The sequence below is a fragment of the Prionailurus bengalensis genome, chromosome D3 (genome assembly GCF_016509475.1).
Source record: "Prionailurus bengalensis isolate Pbe53 chromosome D3, Fcat_Pben_1.1_paternal_pri, whole genome shotgun sequence".
Classification (NCBI taxonomy): domain Eukaryota; kingdom Metazoa; phylum Chordata; class Mammalia; order Carnivora; family Felidae; genus Prionailurus; species Prionailurus bengalensis.
Window position 1 is genome coordinate 66,964,531 of NC_057356.1, and position 14,260 is coordinate 66,978,790.

Below are 14,260 nucleotides of genomic sequence, written 5' to 3' on the forward strand. Positions count from 1 at the left end.
ATTTTAAAAAACACTTAAAAAATATAATTTTAATAATATAAACATAATTTTTAAAGTTTTAATTTAGTCTATTTATTTGTTAGTTGGTTTAAATCCCCAAGATTTAAACACTTCTAATGTACAAAAACTCACTGCAATGTCTTGCCCTTGGTGAGAAGGAACCATTTTATTTCTTTGATGATTTTCTCCATGTTTTCTGAAACTATTATTTGGATGTTGGATCATTTGGACTAATCCTTACATTGTCTTTTTTTTTTTTTTTTTTTTTTACTTAGTTATTAACACTTTCCCCCTTCGTGGAAGAGGCAGTCTATCTAACGCAATACTCTTTGAGAGCTCAAACTTTACAGGGTCAGAACATAACAATCATTTTGAGATTCTGACAACGGCACTCTCTCCCTATATATATTGATAAGGGTGACATGACTAATGAAAGAATCTAAAACTTTCTCCCAGACTTTTCTACAGAAAAACAGCATCCTCAAGAAGTTAGTGTGCTTAAAAGAGACATGAGGCCCCTAAGTTTGGATTCACCATTTTGGGAGATTGATAATGCACATGAAGATAGTAAAGACCAAAAAGTCCAACTGTAAAGAACTTATGTAATTGGGCTAAATACAGAATTTCCAAAATCTAACTACAGACCTTATTTTTGTAAATTAGTAACATCTCAGAGAAGATGAGCTTTCTAATGAACAGCTGGAAGGAGGCAAAAAACCTCTAATTTGCTCAATTCTTTGTTCTACTTTTAACCTTACAATCCCAGAAAATCATTTAACCTCCTAGAGCCTCTGCTTTCTAATACTGTATCTTTAAGAACACAAGTTCAAAGAGTCATGTTATTGACACCTAAGATGACTATATTTTTAATTGGAAAAGTATACACTACATACTTCCTTTTCTTTCCTCTTACATCTTAGTTTATTTGTTCTTCATAAATGTGTTTAAGGCTCTCCAATTTTTCTAAATGGCCAAGCTAAGTATTTTTCCTAATTGTTTTCTGATTTCTGCTAATTTTATGGCCCAGGTAACCGCCTAGCTCAAAACAGTTCCAGTTTTTTGGTTTTTTTTAAGTTTATTTATTTTTTGAGAAAACAAGCAGGAGTAGGATAAAAGCAAAGGGAGAGAGAGAGGATACCAAGCAGGCTCCACACTGTCAGCACAGAGCCCAACACAGGGCTCAAACTCATGAGCTGTGAGATCATGACCTGGGCCAAAATTAAGAGTCAGATGCTTAACCGACTGAGCCACCCAGGCACTCCAGAACAGTTCCAGTGTACTCATTTTCCTGGGAAAAGAACATGATGTCTACTTTAATTCTTAAAAGTGCCTCAGTTTGGACGATAAGGTTTATAGACATCCTACTTTGGGCTGTTGTCACAAATTCTTTTTTATGTTGCTATATTTGGAATAAAATTTTCATTAAAAAAGTTATTGCCAAAAGGAATTCAAAAAGTAGAATGAGGTTTTAGTCAAAGGTTAAAACGGTTTTCTAATACAGAGTATTTATTAAATATTTGGCTAACATTAGTCAATGCATACTATGCTTAAGGAACAATAGTTCAACTGTTGTGGACTGAACTGTGTCCCCTCCCTCCCCCACCAAATTCACACTGAAGACCTGACCACCCCCCCCACCCCCAATCTATCTGTGAAGATGGGAACTTTAGAAAGGTAATTCCAGTTAAATAAGGTCATAAGGGTGGGGCCCTAATCCAATACAACTGGTGTCCTTATAAGAGCAGAGATGCACAGACACAGAGAAGAAAGGTCAAGTGGGTACATACAGCAAGAAGGCATCCTCGTAAACCAAGGAGAGAGGCCTCAGGAGAAACCAACTCTTGACTTAAGCCTTAATCTTGGACTTCAAGCCTTCTGAATTTTGAGAAAATAAATTTCAATCGTGTAAGCCACCCACTGTTGTGCTTTGTAAATAGCAGCCCTAGTGGACTAATGTAACAACATTCATGAAGAAACATCATATATTCCAAACATTCTTCTTACCTGGATATGCATATCTCTCTAACTTGCTGAGGTGTCAGAGCAAAAATAAAAAACTTCTCTTGAAATCGTTGAATACTGCTTTGAACTGGGGAGGAAAAAAAAAAGATAACATTCCAATATCCAAAACGAAACAAGTACAAGGATGTAACCATCTGCAATAACCATGCACTTCTGATAAAGTCTGCCAAATTCTGGAATTTTTATGGTTAAAATAACTCCAAAATAAGTACTAAATTGCAATCATCTTGGAATCATGAAAGTAAAGTCACTCTAAAGCAGGCTCAATTTTAAGCATTTAGTCATTACTCTAACAGACTAATTATAATAAGGTCAAAATACAACACAACTCTTCAAAATTACATTTCATTCTACTGACTCAAATGAAAACTTGAAGAAGTCACAAACTCCCCCCAGATCTCTATCCCAGATTTAGGTGTCTTTTGGTCTTTTGTTTTGTTTTGTTTTCGAGCCTTTATATTCCATTACATAGAATACTCATAGAAGATAAAATTTTAAACTTTAGCTTCTAAGTTGAAAAAATTAAGATATATAATAATTATTTGCCTACAGATTATCTAGTTTAAAAAATTACCTAATGAAGTCATCCTTAACTATATTATTAAAACTGAAATGTATTTCCTTCACAAAGAACTTTAAAACAAAACAAAGCAAAAGCTAATAGAGACCGGGTGCTTCCCAACAAGTACTGCAACAACACAAGAAAAGGTCAAACGGCTCTAGTGTGTGTGAGTGGCCAGTTTTCCTGATACACGAATATGAATAAACAAGGTGCCAGTTGAATACCCAGCCAGTATCAGAAAACTTCCTTCCACAAGACACACCAAATCAAGAAAAACATTAACTTGAGTAAAACATTTTTATTTAAGCATAGTTTAGTGTAACAATTATGCTCCTAGAAATCATGTCATAAAGTGGCTCATATTTTCCCAGAACATTTAAAAAAGGAGGGGAGAGAAAGGAATGCTATTTACGATGAAAGCCTAAAAGTCAAACAAAACTCTAAGTATGGGGCAAAAAACACAAAGGCAGCTACAATAGTATGTCTGTCCATCTCTTCAATTCCTATTCACTTCTCAACTCTTTCTTGTGCAAATTCCATTTCCCACTCTCTATCCACAGTTAAAGGCATCAATGAGCTCTTAACTGTCAAATTCAGTAACATTTACTTTGACATTAGAGGTGCACACTCTGCATTTTCAAACAGTTAATAAAAAAAAAAGTTGCAGAAATAATGAAAAAATATTACTTGACTGGGGGGAAGCCCTTACAGGATCAAACCTCAAGCAAAATAAATACAAAGAAAGCTACCTAGTCACATCAAAATCAAACTACTGAAAACCAATGATGACTACAAAATCTTGAGACCAGTCGGGGAAAAAAAAGAAACATTACATACAAGGGGAAAACAATACAAATAAAGGCTGACAGAAGCAACACAAGCCAGAAGTCATCTTTAAAGTGGTGAAAGGAAAAACTGTCACTGAAAATTCAATACCCTTCAAAAACAGGGTGAAATAATGACTTGAAGATAAACAAAGGCCAAGAGAATTTGCTGAAAGCGAGTACTACAAGAAATGTAAAGGAAACTGCCAGGATAAAAAGAAATGATACCAAATTCAAAACCAAATTTTCACGAATGAAAACCAATACAAACAGTAAATAAGTGGTAAAGGTAAAAGAATACATTGTTTTTTATGAATTCCTTAAAAAGATAACCCTTTAAAGCAAAAGGAATGGCACTGAAAGGCAGGATTTTTAACACACGCAGAAGATGTGACAATGGCAAAAAGGATAAAGTTATTTCTGCCCAACGGCTGTGATTCTTATTTCATTCTGATAAACTTGATTAACCTAGGTCTGTCTCCCCAGGGACAGATCCACTCTTTGTGCACTAAAAATGTCAGATATCTACAACTGCAAAACTAGGTGCAAGACCTTTGGTCAATTCACCCAATGCAAATGCCAGTATTTGAGGCCTTGACTGGGTGACTGGAGTCCACCTACCCAGAAAAGTACCCATATACCATGAAACTTACATTGAAACTGGAATGCTTCCATAATCAGCATATGCCAACATGTACAATTTACAGAATCTGCAGTTTAATGCTAGCAGTTTATATCTTAATATGTTTTTGCAGAGCCTTTTTTCTGACATAGTTTTTGCCAATTTATTTGATGCCCAATTTTCTGTCCTTTAAAATATAATACCAAATAACTACCCTGTTTCTATGGGGGAAAAAAAAAAGATGTTTCATCATTGTGTACCATTACTGAACTTCAGGAACTTACAACAAAAAAAACAGTGCATATGCTAATAAAATCCAATTTGTATTAACACTGACAAGACAATTTTATGACAGAATAGCAGCCAAAAGCACACAAAACTTGCCATAAGGTAAATCTATTAGCTGAACTGTCATTTTAATACAAATCAGGGAAAAAAAATGGCAGGATATCAAGCAGAAAGTTGCAGGTTTTACAGTACATTTTCTACCCAGTAGTGTCTCCAACTTGGGATCAGAAAACCAAATCTACACCGATCCCATGAACACTTTTATGTTAACAGCAGCAAATGAAAAATGAAAAAGACCATGACTCCGGGACATGAATCAGGTATGACTTTACTCAAACCCTTTCTTTTTTAAACAAACCTCCATAAGGTATGTTCTGTTTTTCAAAGACGGCTACAACAATATCTTCCATCACACCCTTCTTATAACCTTGACATTCTTCCAGTGAAGTGGTCGGGTCTCTATTACCCTCCCTTTGAACTTGAATGGCCCTTTGTGACTGCTTTAATCGATAGTGTGTGGCATAAGTGATGGTATATAATTTTCAAGGCTAGATCATAAAAACACCATGCACTTCTTCCTTGCTCCTGAGCACAAAAGAGACCACAGGAAGAAGCCTTATGCGAGTACTCTAGCCAAGAGCCAAGCTGAGTCCAACCAACAGGTAACATAGCCCCCACACATGAGTGAAGATGTAATCCCAGCTTCCAGCCATCAAGTCACCCCCAACCCTAAAGTCTTCTCAGTTAAGACCCCAGACATCTTGGGGTAGAGACAAGCTATCCACACACTGTCCTTCCAATTCTTAACACATAAAATCCATGAACATAATAAGATGGTTGTTTTACATCACTGTACTTTGAACCAATGTTTTATACAGCAATAAGTAAAACTATGCCACGATTTCATAAAGTAATTTTAGCATTAATCTTGTAAATTCCAAGTTCTATCACTGTGTCCAGCTTCATTTATAATTACTAACTGACGAGGCCTGCTGATATGACGTAATACTTATGACTACTCTACCTTTATGGATATTGGTTCCTTCCACCTTTTGAAGCATTAGTGGACCAGAATATTCCCGTATCCTCATCTAGCCCTACTGGTTACTATCCAAGTGATATAGGAAATTCACATAAGATCTTCCAAGTCCTTCTTTACTCCTCAATTAAAATGGGAATAACAGGGGCGCCTGGGTGGCGCAGTCGGTTAAGCGTCCGACTTCAGCCAGGTCACGATCTCGCGGTCCGTGAGTTCGAGCCCCGCGTCGGGCTCTGGGCGGATGGCTCGGAGCCTGGAGCCTGTTTCCGATTCTGTGTCTCCCTCTCTCTCTGCCCCTCCCCCGTTCATGCTCTGTCTCTCTCTGTCCCAAAAATAAATAAACGTTGAAAAAAAAAAAAAAAAATTTAAAATGGGAATAACATTTTGCTCAGCTGCCTCTTAATGGCTATTTTGTGGATCAAATCAATAATGTATGTGAAAGCATTCTGAAAACATGTGATAATATTTTCAGTTCCAGAAGTCTTACTAATTAAAAGTCTTACTAATTAAAAGCTTTTTACTAATAAAAAGCCTGTTTTTATTTTTTTGATGTATATTTTATTTTTAAGAGACAGACACAGAGACAGACAGTGAGGGAGGGCAAAGAGAGAGGGAGACACAGAATCCAAAGCAGGTTCCAGGCTCTGAGCTGTCAGCAGAGAGCCTGATGCAGGGCTTGAACCCACGAACTACGAGATCATGACGTGAGCCAAAGTTGGACTTTGGCTCAACCGACTGAGCCATCTAGGTGCCCCAAAAGTGTCTGTTTTGAAAGAGATAGCAAAATTTCAAGAGAAAAAAGAAATACAGTCCAACAGATGCATTTTGCCAACTATTCAATAATTATGACTTTTCCTGGTAAGATATTCAGGTAGAAAATATTGTAACATGCCTAACAATGTGAAATATTCTTAGTGAAACAGGAAACCTCCCAAGTTCCCCCAGCGCAGAAAGTTACATGGACACCTTTTGATAAGCTGGTTTATATTTGGTCAAGAATACTTCCTAGCAGTGAGTGCCTAGGTTAACAGGGGCTTTCCCACTCAGGAAAGAAGAGAGAAACCAAGATGTTTTATAGGCAGCTTTGTGCATTATCATGGCTCAGTCTAGCTTATTTGTAAATAAAATAACTCATAAAGTAACAATGAATAAATCAGTTTATTACACCTCATTACCTAAGATCTGTATCCTGAGCTATCTGCTTCCCTGTCACCCATCAATTAACTGTACCATCACCGCCAATCAAAGCATACTCTACTTCTTTTCCCATTGTATCTCTGCATCAAAAGTAGAAGGAACAACTTCAACATGTACAAATAAACACACACACACACACACAAAAAAAAAATATAAAAAGTTTTAATAGAAGAAATATAAAGAGTTCTGTTCTATATTCACAAATTATTCATTTTTGATAACTTATTTCTTAACACACTGGACATAATAGGCACATAGAATGCTTTCTTTTTTTATTTTATTTATTTTTTTTTTCAACGTTTATTTATTTTTGGGACAGAGAGAGACAGAGCATGAACGGGGGAGGGGCAGAGAGAGAGGGAGACACAGAATCGGAAACAGGTTCCAGGCTCTGAGCCATCAGCCCGGAGCCTGACGCGGGGCTCGAACTCACGGACCGCAAGATCGTGACCTGGCTGAAGTCGGACGCTTAACCGACTGCGCCACCCAGGCGCCCCTTGAATGCTTTCGATAAACACCTAAGTGATTGTATATTTCAATATTCAACTGTTTACAAATAGCTATCACTCCTCATTGTTTTATGTGAATACTTTTTAAATGATAATCCTCCTATATACACACCCAAACTGTTCTAATTTAATGACATTTACTCAGAAACCTGAGTCGTTTAAAAGAATTTTATCTAAACAGAAACCATCACTATATTAATAATCATCAGTGATATTTAATATGAAAATACTTTTTTCCCTAGACAACGGCTGCAAAGATCACGAGGGGAGGGTAGAGTACTGAGGTTTCGTGCTTCTTATAAAAACAGTCACTTTAATTCAGAAATTTTTTTTAATGTTTGTTTATTTTTGAAAGAGAGGGGGGTGGGTGGGGGCAGAGAGAGAGGGAGACACAGAATCCAAAGTAGGCTCCAGGCTCCGAGCTGTCAGCACAGAGACCAAACTCATGAACTGTGAGATCATGACCAAGCCGAAGTCGGACACTTAACCTACTGAGCCACCCAGGCAACCCTAATTCAGAATTTTGGAAAAGGAGACTAGTCACCAATTTTCCAGTCACTAGAAATCATTCATTCCCTTTCCAGTCCTCTTCTTCATCCTCTATATCCAATTAGTCATGAAGTCCTGCTTTCTAAAATGTTCTGACGGCTTCCTCTCCATTTTCACTACTACCATTCTATTCAAAACCTGTTTGTGCAAAGTCTCAACGCTGCCCCTCTGCTGCCTCCCAGCAGAAATGAGCCAGTCACCCTTGGCATCACCTTCACCACCTCTCCTCTGCTCAGACATGCTCAGCAGCGCCCTACTTCCAAATGAGCCCAATCTAAACCCCCTTATCTAGAAGGGTCCCCAAAACAATGGCCACCTCTTCCCTAGCAAACCTGCATTTCCAATGTCTCCTCTCAAGGCGTCCTCTACTCAAAAGCAGTTTCCTCAGTGAGGTCTCACAACTGTGCCACTTTCATTTCTACTCCTGGGACTACTCACAGTTCTCCCCTCTCTTGGTGTTTCTTCTCCTATAAACGCCACCAATTCAAAGTAGACAAATTCATCCTTCAAAGTCTCACTCCTACTCCAACAAGTCTTGACTGCCTTCCCCATTCTTTAGGCTGACATTTGAGTTCCAGATACACAATTTACAGTGCTTCATCATACAGGCACATACCTCATTGCTACTTGACTCTCATGTTAACATTACCTCCCCAACTACGTAACAAACTTCCTAATCTCATCTCATACTTCTGACTTCTCCACAATTAGACTACGATGACCATATTCAAATGACATCCTCATTATATATGTGTTAACTGAGTTAACAAAAATGATGTGTATAGTGTCTGAATGTATCCAAATTCTTCAGAAGTAAGACTCTACTTTAATGGCTTTCCATTAATGTGCATACCACTTTAAACCTGTTTAATTGTACCCAGAAGCTTAATGACTATTTCCTAATAACTTGGGAATTTAAGAATATGAAAAGATGCTGATTCTCATTAATTTTTCAACTTTTAAAGATTAAAAGACCAATAATAAATTAAAAGACCAATGCTGATGACGGTGTAGAGAAAACAACACATTCATATACTACTGGATTATAAACTGGCACAAGGCTTCTGAAGCAACTGCTGAAATTCTCTCCAAAAGTTGAATATCAAAATATTAAGTACTCCTAACTCTTTGACCCAACAATTTCACAGACACATTACACTTCATAAATAGGCACACGAGTATTCAGAACCACGTATGCAAAATGTTAACAGTGCAATGTTGAAAAACTACAAGAATAATGACTGACACATACTAGATACCAAAATATTTCCAAATAAATAATAAAAAATTGAAAATGTGTATCAACAGAATACTGGTTAAGTTATGGCACATCTACAAGATAAAAGATCTACTGTAACCCACAAATCTATAATATATTTCCAAGAAACTGTGTTAATTAAGAAAGATTATCATGATACAAAGCTCCAGGAGGTGGTATTCACAGAGCATACAAGTCCTCTCTCGCTAGAAATGTGGCACAGTGGCTCTGTAGTTAGAAAAAGCTTTTTAAATGAACAGGGAGAAAAGAAGATGACACAACATATGCAGAAAAACAGTTAACTATTGATACAACTCTAGCTGAGTAACAGATGACATTATGAGGGGCTTTCCTTTTCCGTTATATTTCTATTGAATTTTCAATTACTAGCATAAATTACTTCTGTAATCTGAGGAGCAAAATGAGGAGATTTTAAGGAATGAAAGGCTCAAAATATATTGAAGGTATTTCACAAAATACCAACAGCCAGATGTATCAACATATAATGCTTTCAGGCAGAGTGAACAAAAAGAGCTAGCCACAAAAGAATATATATACCATCACCTAATTTCAAAAGTCAATTAACATTACTTTTTTAAAAAATGCATATACACATATGGTAAAACAAGCAAAGAAGAGGAACATAAATTCAGAATAGTGATTTAACTCAGAAAAGGCAAGGAGATGGCTTGAAGATACTGGCAATGTTCCTTTTTAAAAAACGAAGTTGGGGGCGCCTGGGTGGCTCAGTCAGTTGAGTGTCTGTCCGACTTCGGCTCAGGTCATGATCTCGCAGTTCGCAAGTTCGAGCCCCATGTCAGGCTCTGTGCTGACAGCTCGGAGCCTGGAGCCTGCTTCAGATCCTGTGTCTCCCTCTCTCTCTGCCCCTTCCCCATTCATGCTCTATCTCTCTGTGTCTCTCAGGAGTGAATAAACGTTTAAAAAAAAAATTTTTTTTTTAAATGAAATTGTGGTTTCACAAGTGTTCATTTCACTGATGTCCTTTATAGCTTAATGTTTTATATATATTCTTTTTGTACAGATTGAACACAAATTTCTTAAATAGAAAAATCCCAAAGGATTGCATCTTTAAAAGAAGCTGTCTTACAAAAGAAGGAGAAAAGCTGTCTGTGTCATTTACTATTATGTACACTCATGTTTTTTAGATGCCACAGTTTTTCATTTTAAATGCTAAAATATTTTTATTTTAACCATTCTTAAAGGAAATAATTCCAAACTGCAAAACTATGTAACAATGTATCTTATTAAATAGAATATACATATGATGGTTGTTTTAGGGGTTCTTTTTTTTTTTTTTTTTTTTTTAAGGTTGTTTATTTATTTTGAGAAAGACAGGGAGAGAGAGGGAGAGAGAATCCCAAGCAGGCTCCGGTGCTGTCAGCTCAGAGCCGAATGCAGGGCTTAATCTCACAAACTGTGAGATCATGACCTGAGCTAAAATCAAGAGTAGGACACTTAACCAGCTGAGCCACCAAGGGACCCTGTGTTCTTTCTTTAAGCATCAATGTATGTGCCATGCTGTAACAGCAATTCCCTCAATACTAAAGGGTTATTGGCTTCAATATCAAGAGGTTTTAGAAGGACATTTTTTTTTTTTTACCTCTTGTGTCTATTTTTTCTACCTGGTTCTTCTATTCTCTTTCGTGTAGTCAATAATTTCCTACCTAACAATATGCTGATGGCCTAAAAATCATCTAATCAACTGTATATAAAAACAAAAATACACAGACTGGCTTACAGATGTCAAGAGTATGTGCTTTGAAATATGGATATGACATCGCTTGACTCCTAAGGATTTTAAATTCTCAATTCCCAAATGTAAATAGGTTTCTCCATAGCAGGATTCCAAACAAAAGGACTTTCCCAGAATTTCTATTTTTATAATGTATTTTCAATATTATAAAACCAAATTAATGAAACTTAAGAAAACTTCTGGATGTCATTACGCTGCTTTAGACAATATGACACGAAAAATTCTCAATTGAAGGTCATTACTGGAAATGATTAAATTTTTGCCACTTTCATTTAGCAGACTATATACTAATGTGGATTTTCTAACTTTCTGCCTCCAAATCTAAGAGCATTTCTCAGATCACTGCTTTATCAATCTAACATAACAAGATGATATACAGTAAGAAAACTTCTCTTTAGGGAAGGTAGGGTACGGAAATGTTTAAGCCTCATTTTAAAACAAGTATCAGGGTGCCCTGGTGGCTCAGTCGGTTAAGAGTCTGACTTCAGCTCAAGTCATGATCTCGCGGTTCATGAGTTCCAGTTCTATGTCCAGCTGTGTGCTGACAGCTCAGAGCCTGGAACCTGCTTCAGATCTGTGTCTCCCTCTCTCTGCCCCTCTCCCCCCACCTCAAAAATATATAAACATTAAGAAAAATTTTAAAGTAGATAAAGCAAGTATCAGTTTATAAAGTTCATAAAAATAAAGATAAACAGAACTCTTGAAATACAGAAAAGCAAGAAAACTATTTTCTATTTTTGAACAAAGCAGGAAAATGAGGAAAGATCTCACGAAGACCCTCCAGAGTTCACCCCTTGGTGCACCACTGACGCTAATAAGGCACAGAAGACACACGATTCACCTTCTCTCCAGTCTTCTTTCTAGGCATGCAACCATGTCTCTTAAGTACCTTCCACTGTTAACTACAACCCCACAGACCCTCTTACCTCCCAAGGTAAGACCCTCACCTTAGCCATACTCCTGAGGAGTCCCATGAGGTAGGGCCTCCTAGTAGGCATATTACCAGTCTGAATCTTTCTCAAAATACATACAAAAAATAAACTCGCAACAACTGCTGAGAAAGAAACATGGGAATGAGCCGTGTTGTCCACTGGTATAAACCAAAAACCATGACAAGAGGGAGAAATAAAAAGAATTATGGAAACATTTTAACCAGTTAAATGAACCAGTTTAAAAAAAAGGGTTAAAGATGATCGTAAAATCATAAAAGAAAGTTAAATGGGTAATAAACAATTAAAATGTTTTAAAAACAAAAAATCTAAAGATACAAGCTTTTGCCTGTTGAAACTGCCAAGATCTGTTTTTAATAATACCTAATAAAGGCAGGAAGAAAGGCAATGAGAGGCATTCTCTCATTTTGTTTGTGTAGTTTAAAATGGCACAACTTTGGGACGCCTGGGTGGCTCAGTTGGGTAAAGCAGCCAACTTCAGCTCAGGTCATGATCTTGCAGTTCGTGAGTTTGAGTCCTGGATCAGGCCCTATGCTGACAGCTCAGAGCCTGGAGCCTGTTACAGATTCTGTGTCTCCCTCTCTCTCTCTGCCCCTCCCCAGCTCATACTCTGTCTCTCTCTCTCTCTCAAAAATATATAAACATTAAAAAAAATTTTTTTTAATGGCACAGCTTTTCTGGGAACTAATTTACCAACAGGTTATCAAGAGTTTAAAATTAAAATGTTCTTACTCTTTGATACAATAATTCTACTCAGAGGACTTTGCACAAATAATAAAACATGAACACAGAACCCTTACTTCATAATGAATGTAATGAAGGAATAAAATGCATTACTCTGTCTGGCTAAGTATTGCTAAATAAAAACATTCAAAGGGAGGAGAAGGGAGGGAGGGGCGCCTGGGTGGTTCAGTCAGTTGAGCATCTGACTTCAGGTCAGCTCATAATCCCAGTTTGTGAGTTTGAGCCCCACATCAGGCTCTCTGCTGTCAGCACAGAACCTGCTTCGGTTCCTCTATCCTCCTCTCTCTCTGCACCTCCCCTGCTCACTCTCTCTCAAAATTAAATAGAAAGAAAGAAAAAGAGAGAGAGAGAGAGAGAGAGAGAGAGAGAGAGAGAGAGAGAGAGAAAGAAAGAAAGAGAAAGAAAGAAAGAAAAAGAAAAAAAGATAAAGTGAGGATAAAGGGGCTGGGAAAAGCATAGCCACCTTGGCTTACCATCAATCAGGCCATACCAACCCTATTAACAAGCCCTACCCCTCAAAATTTCCTTCTGGCTCAATCAAGATATACAGCAGCATAATGCTAAACAAAAGGAAAAAAGCACATTGATATATTTAAGAGAATTTTCAGATGACTGGAAATAAAAACCCAAATAAAAAGGGTTTTTCCCAGGATGGGGGAAAAAAAAATCTCCCAAATTAACTATGAAACGCCATCTCCCAAACAATTTATTTCATCAATAAATCCCAATAACTCTATAAACAATTTCATTAGGTGGTAAAAAAAAAAAAAAATCATACCATTACAACAAAGAAGCCATCAATGTTGGTAAAAATTTGTTAAAGTCCCATGTATCAATTTTTAGTAATGATAAAATCCATTAAATTTTCTGAGCAGTTGATGGGTATTAAATAAAAACCTAAACTCTGCATGCCAATTTAGAAAAAAATGAAGTATGAAAGGTTTATTTCTTAGGAAAGTAGTCTAAACACTATGTTAAACAGAAACTGAATCTCTGTAAAAGCATCAAAATACCAATTACAGACAGTAAGTAATATTTGTATCTGTTCCTATATAGGCAGAAGCAATTTGAGTTCTAAGTCATAAGAATGCTGGTATGATGAATGAACAGTTTTATATTAGATTTCCGTCATGGTTGCCAATATTTCTTATCTGGCATTTATTTGGCATTAATGTCTCAATTTTATAGTAGTAATAGCAAATCATTAATCAATAGTTGAAAGCCTCTTGCTTTATTTATTCTCTCATCTACAAGGAATTGATTTCTCTAACACTTACCTAAACTCGTGGGCTTGATGAGAACATCAAGGACATCATAAAAGGGCAAGTTTTTTAACTGCACATCAGGATGGACAGGAGGAATTGGGGGAGATGGCTGCTGCATCTCAAACGTGGGCTTAGTATCTTGAAGCAGCACAGAACCAACAGGAGAGGATGGCGAGTGAGGTGTAACTGAAGTGGAAGGCAACGAGTGGATTCCAGCCACGGCCAAGTCAGGTTCTACAGGTGATGAGCTACCATCCAAAGTGAAAACCGAAGATTTGATTGTGGATAAATCAGAAAGTCCTTCAAGAGTCCGTGGATATCGGCGTCTGTACAATTCTCGGATTTTAATCTGAACCGCAGGGCTGCAGCCACTCTTCAACAAATGCAACGCCCTCATCAGGAGGTCATGCTTGCGTCCACTTTTATTCCGTCCAGCAAAGCCTAGTAACACTTGTAGTTCAGAAACCCTAAAGCTAGAAACCATATTCTAAAAGGAAAGGAAAAAAAAAGGACATAAGCCAAGAGTCATCCCCAAGCTTATAAAAACTCCATCCAACTAAGACAGACTGTAAAATCTGATTTACCAGCATTTTATCAACTGGTATACGCCAATAACCAGCATTTTCACATACCACTTAGAACTGATCCTATTTATAG

General features: G+C 37.1%; 1 protein-coding gene across 13 annotated transcripts in view; it reads right to left on the minus strand.

The window, feature by feature from the left end:
* PIAS2 (protein inhibitor of activated STAT 2) overlaps positions 1 to 14,260 on the minus strand; it is a 101,733-nt gene that overhangs the window by 53,999 nt on the left and 33,474 nt on the right. For all 13 annotated transcript variants that reach the window (XM_043558739.1, XM_043558735.1, XM_043558734.1 and 10 more), the window contains exons 2-3: positions 13,616 to 14,090; positions 2,005 to 2,089 (exon numbers count right to left, since the gene is read on the minus strand). In XM_043558739.1, the coding sequence (XP_043414674.1) occupies positions 2,005 to 2,089; positions 13,616 to 14,087 (557 nt within the window). In that variant the 5' untranslated portion in view covers positions 14,088 to 14,090. The remainder of the gene's footprint in view (positions 1 to 2,004; positions 2,090 to 13,615; positions 14,091 to 14,260) is intronic.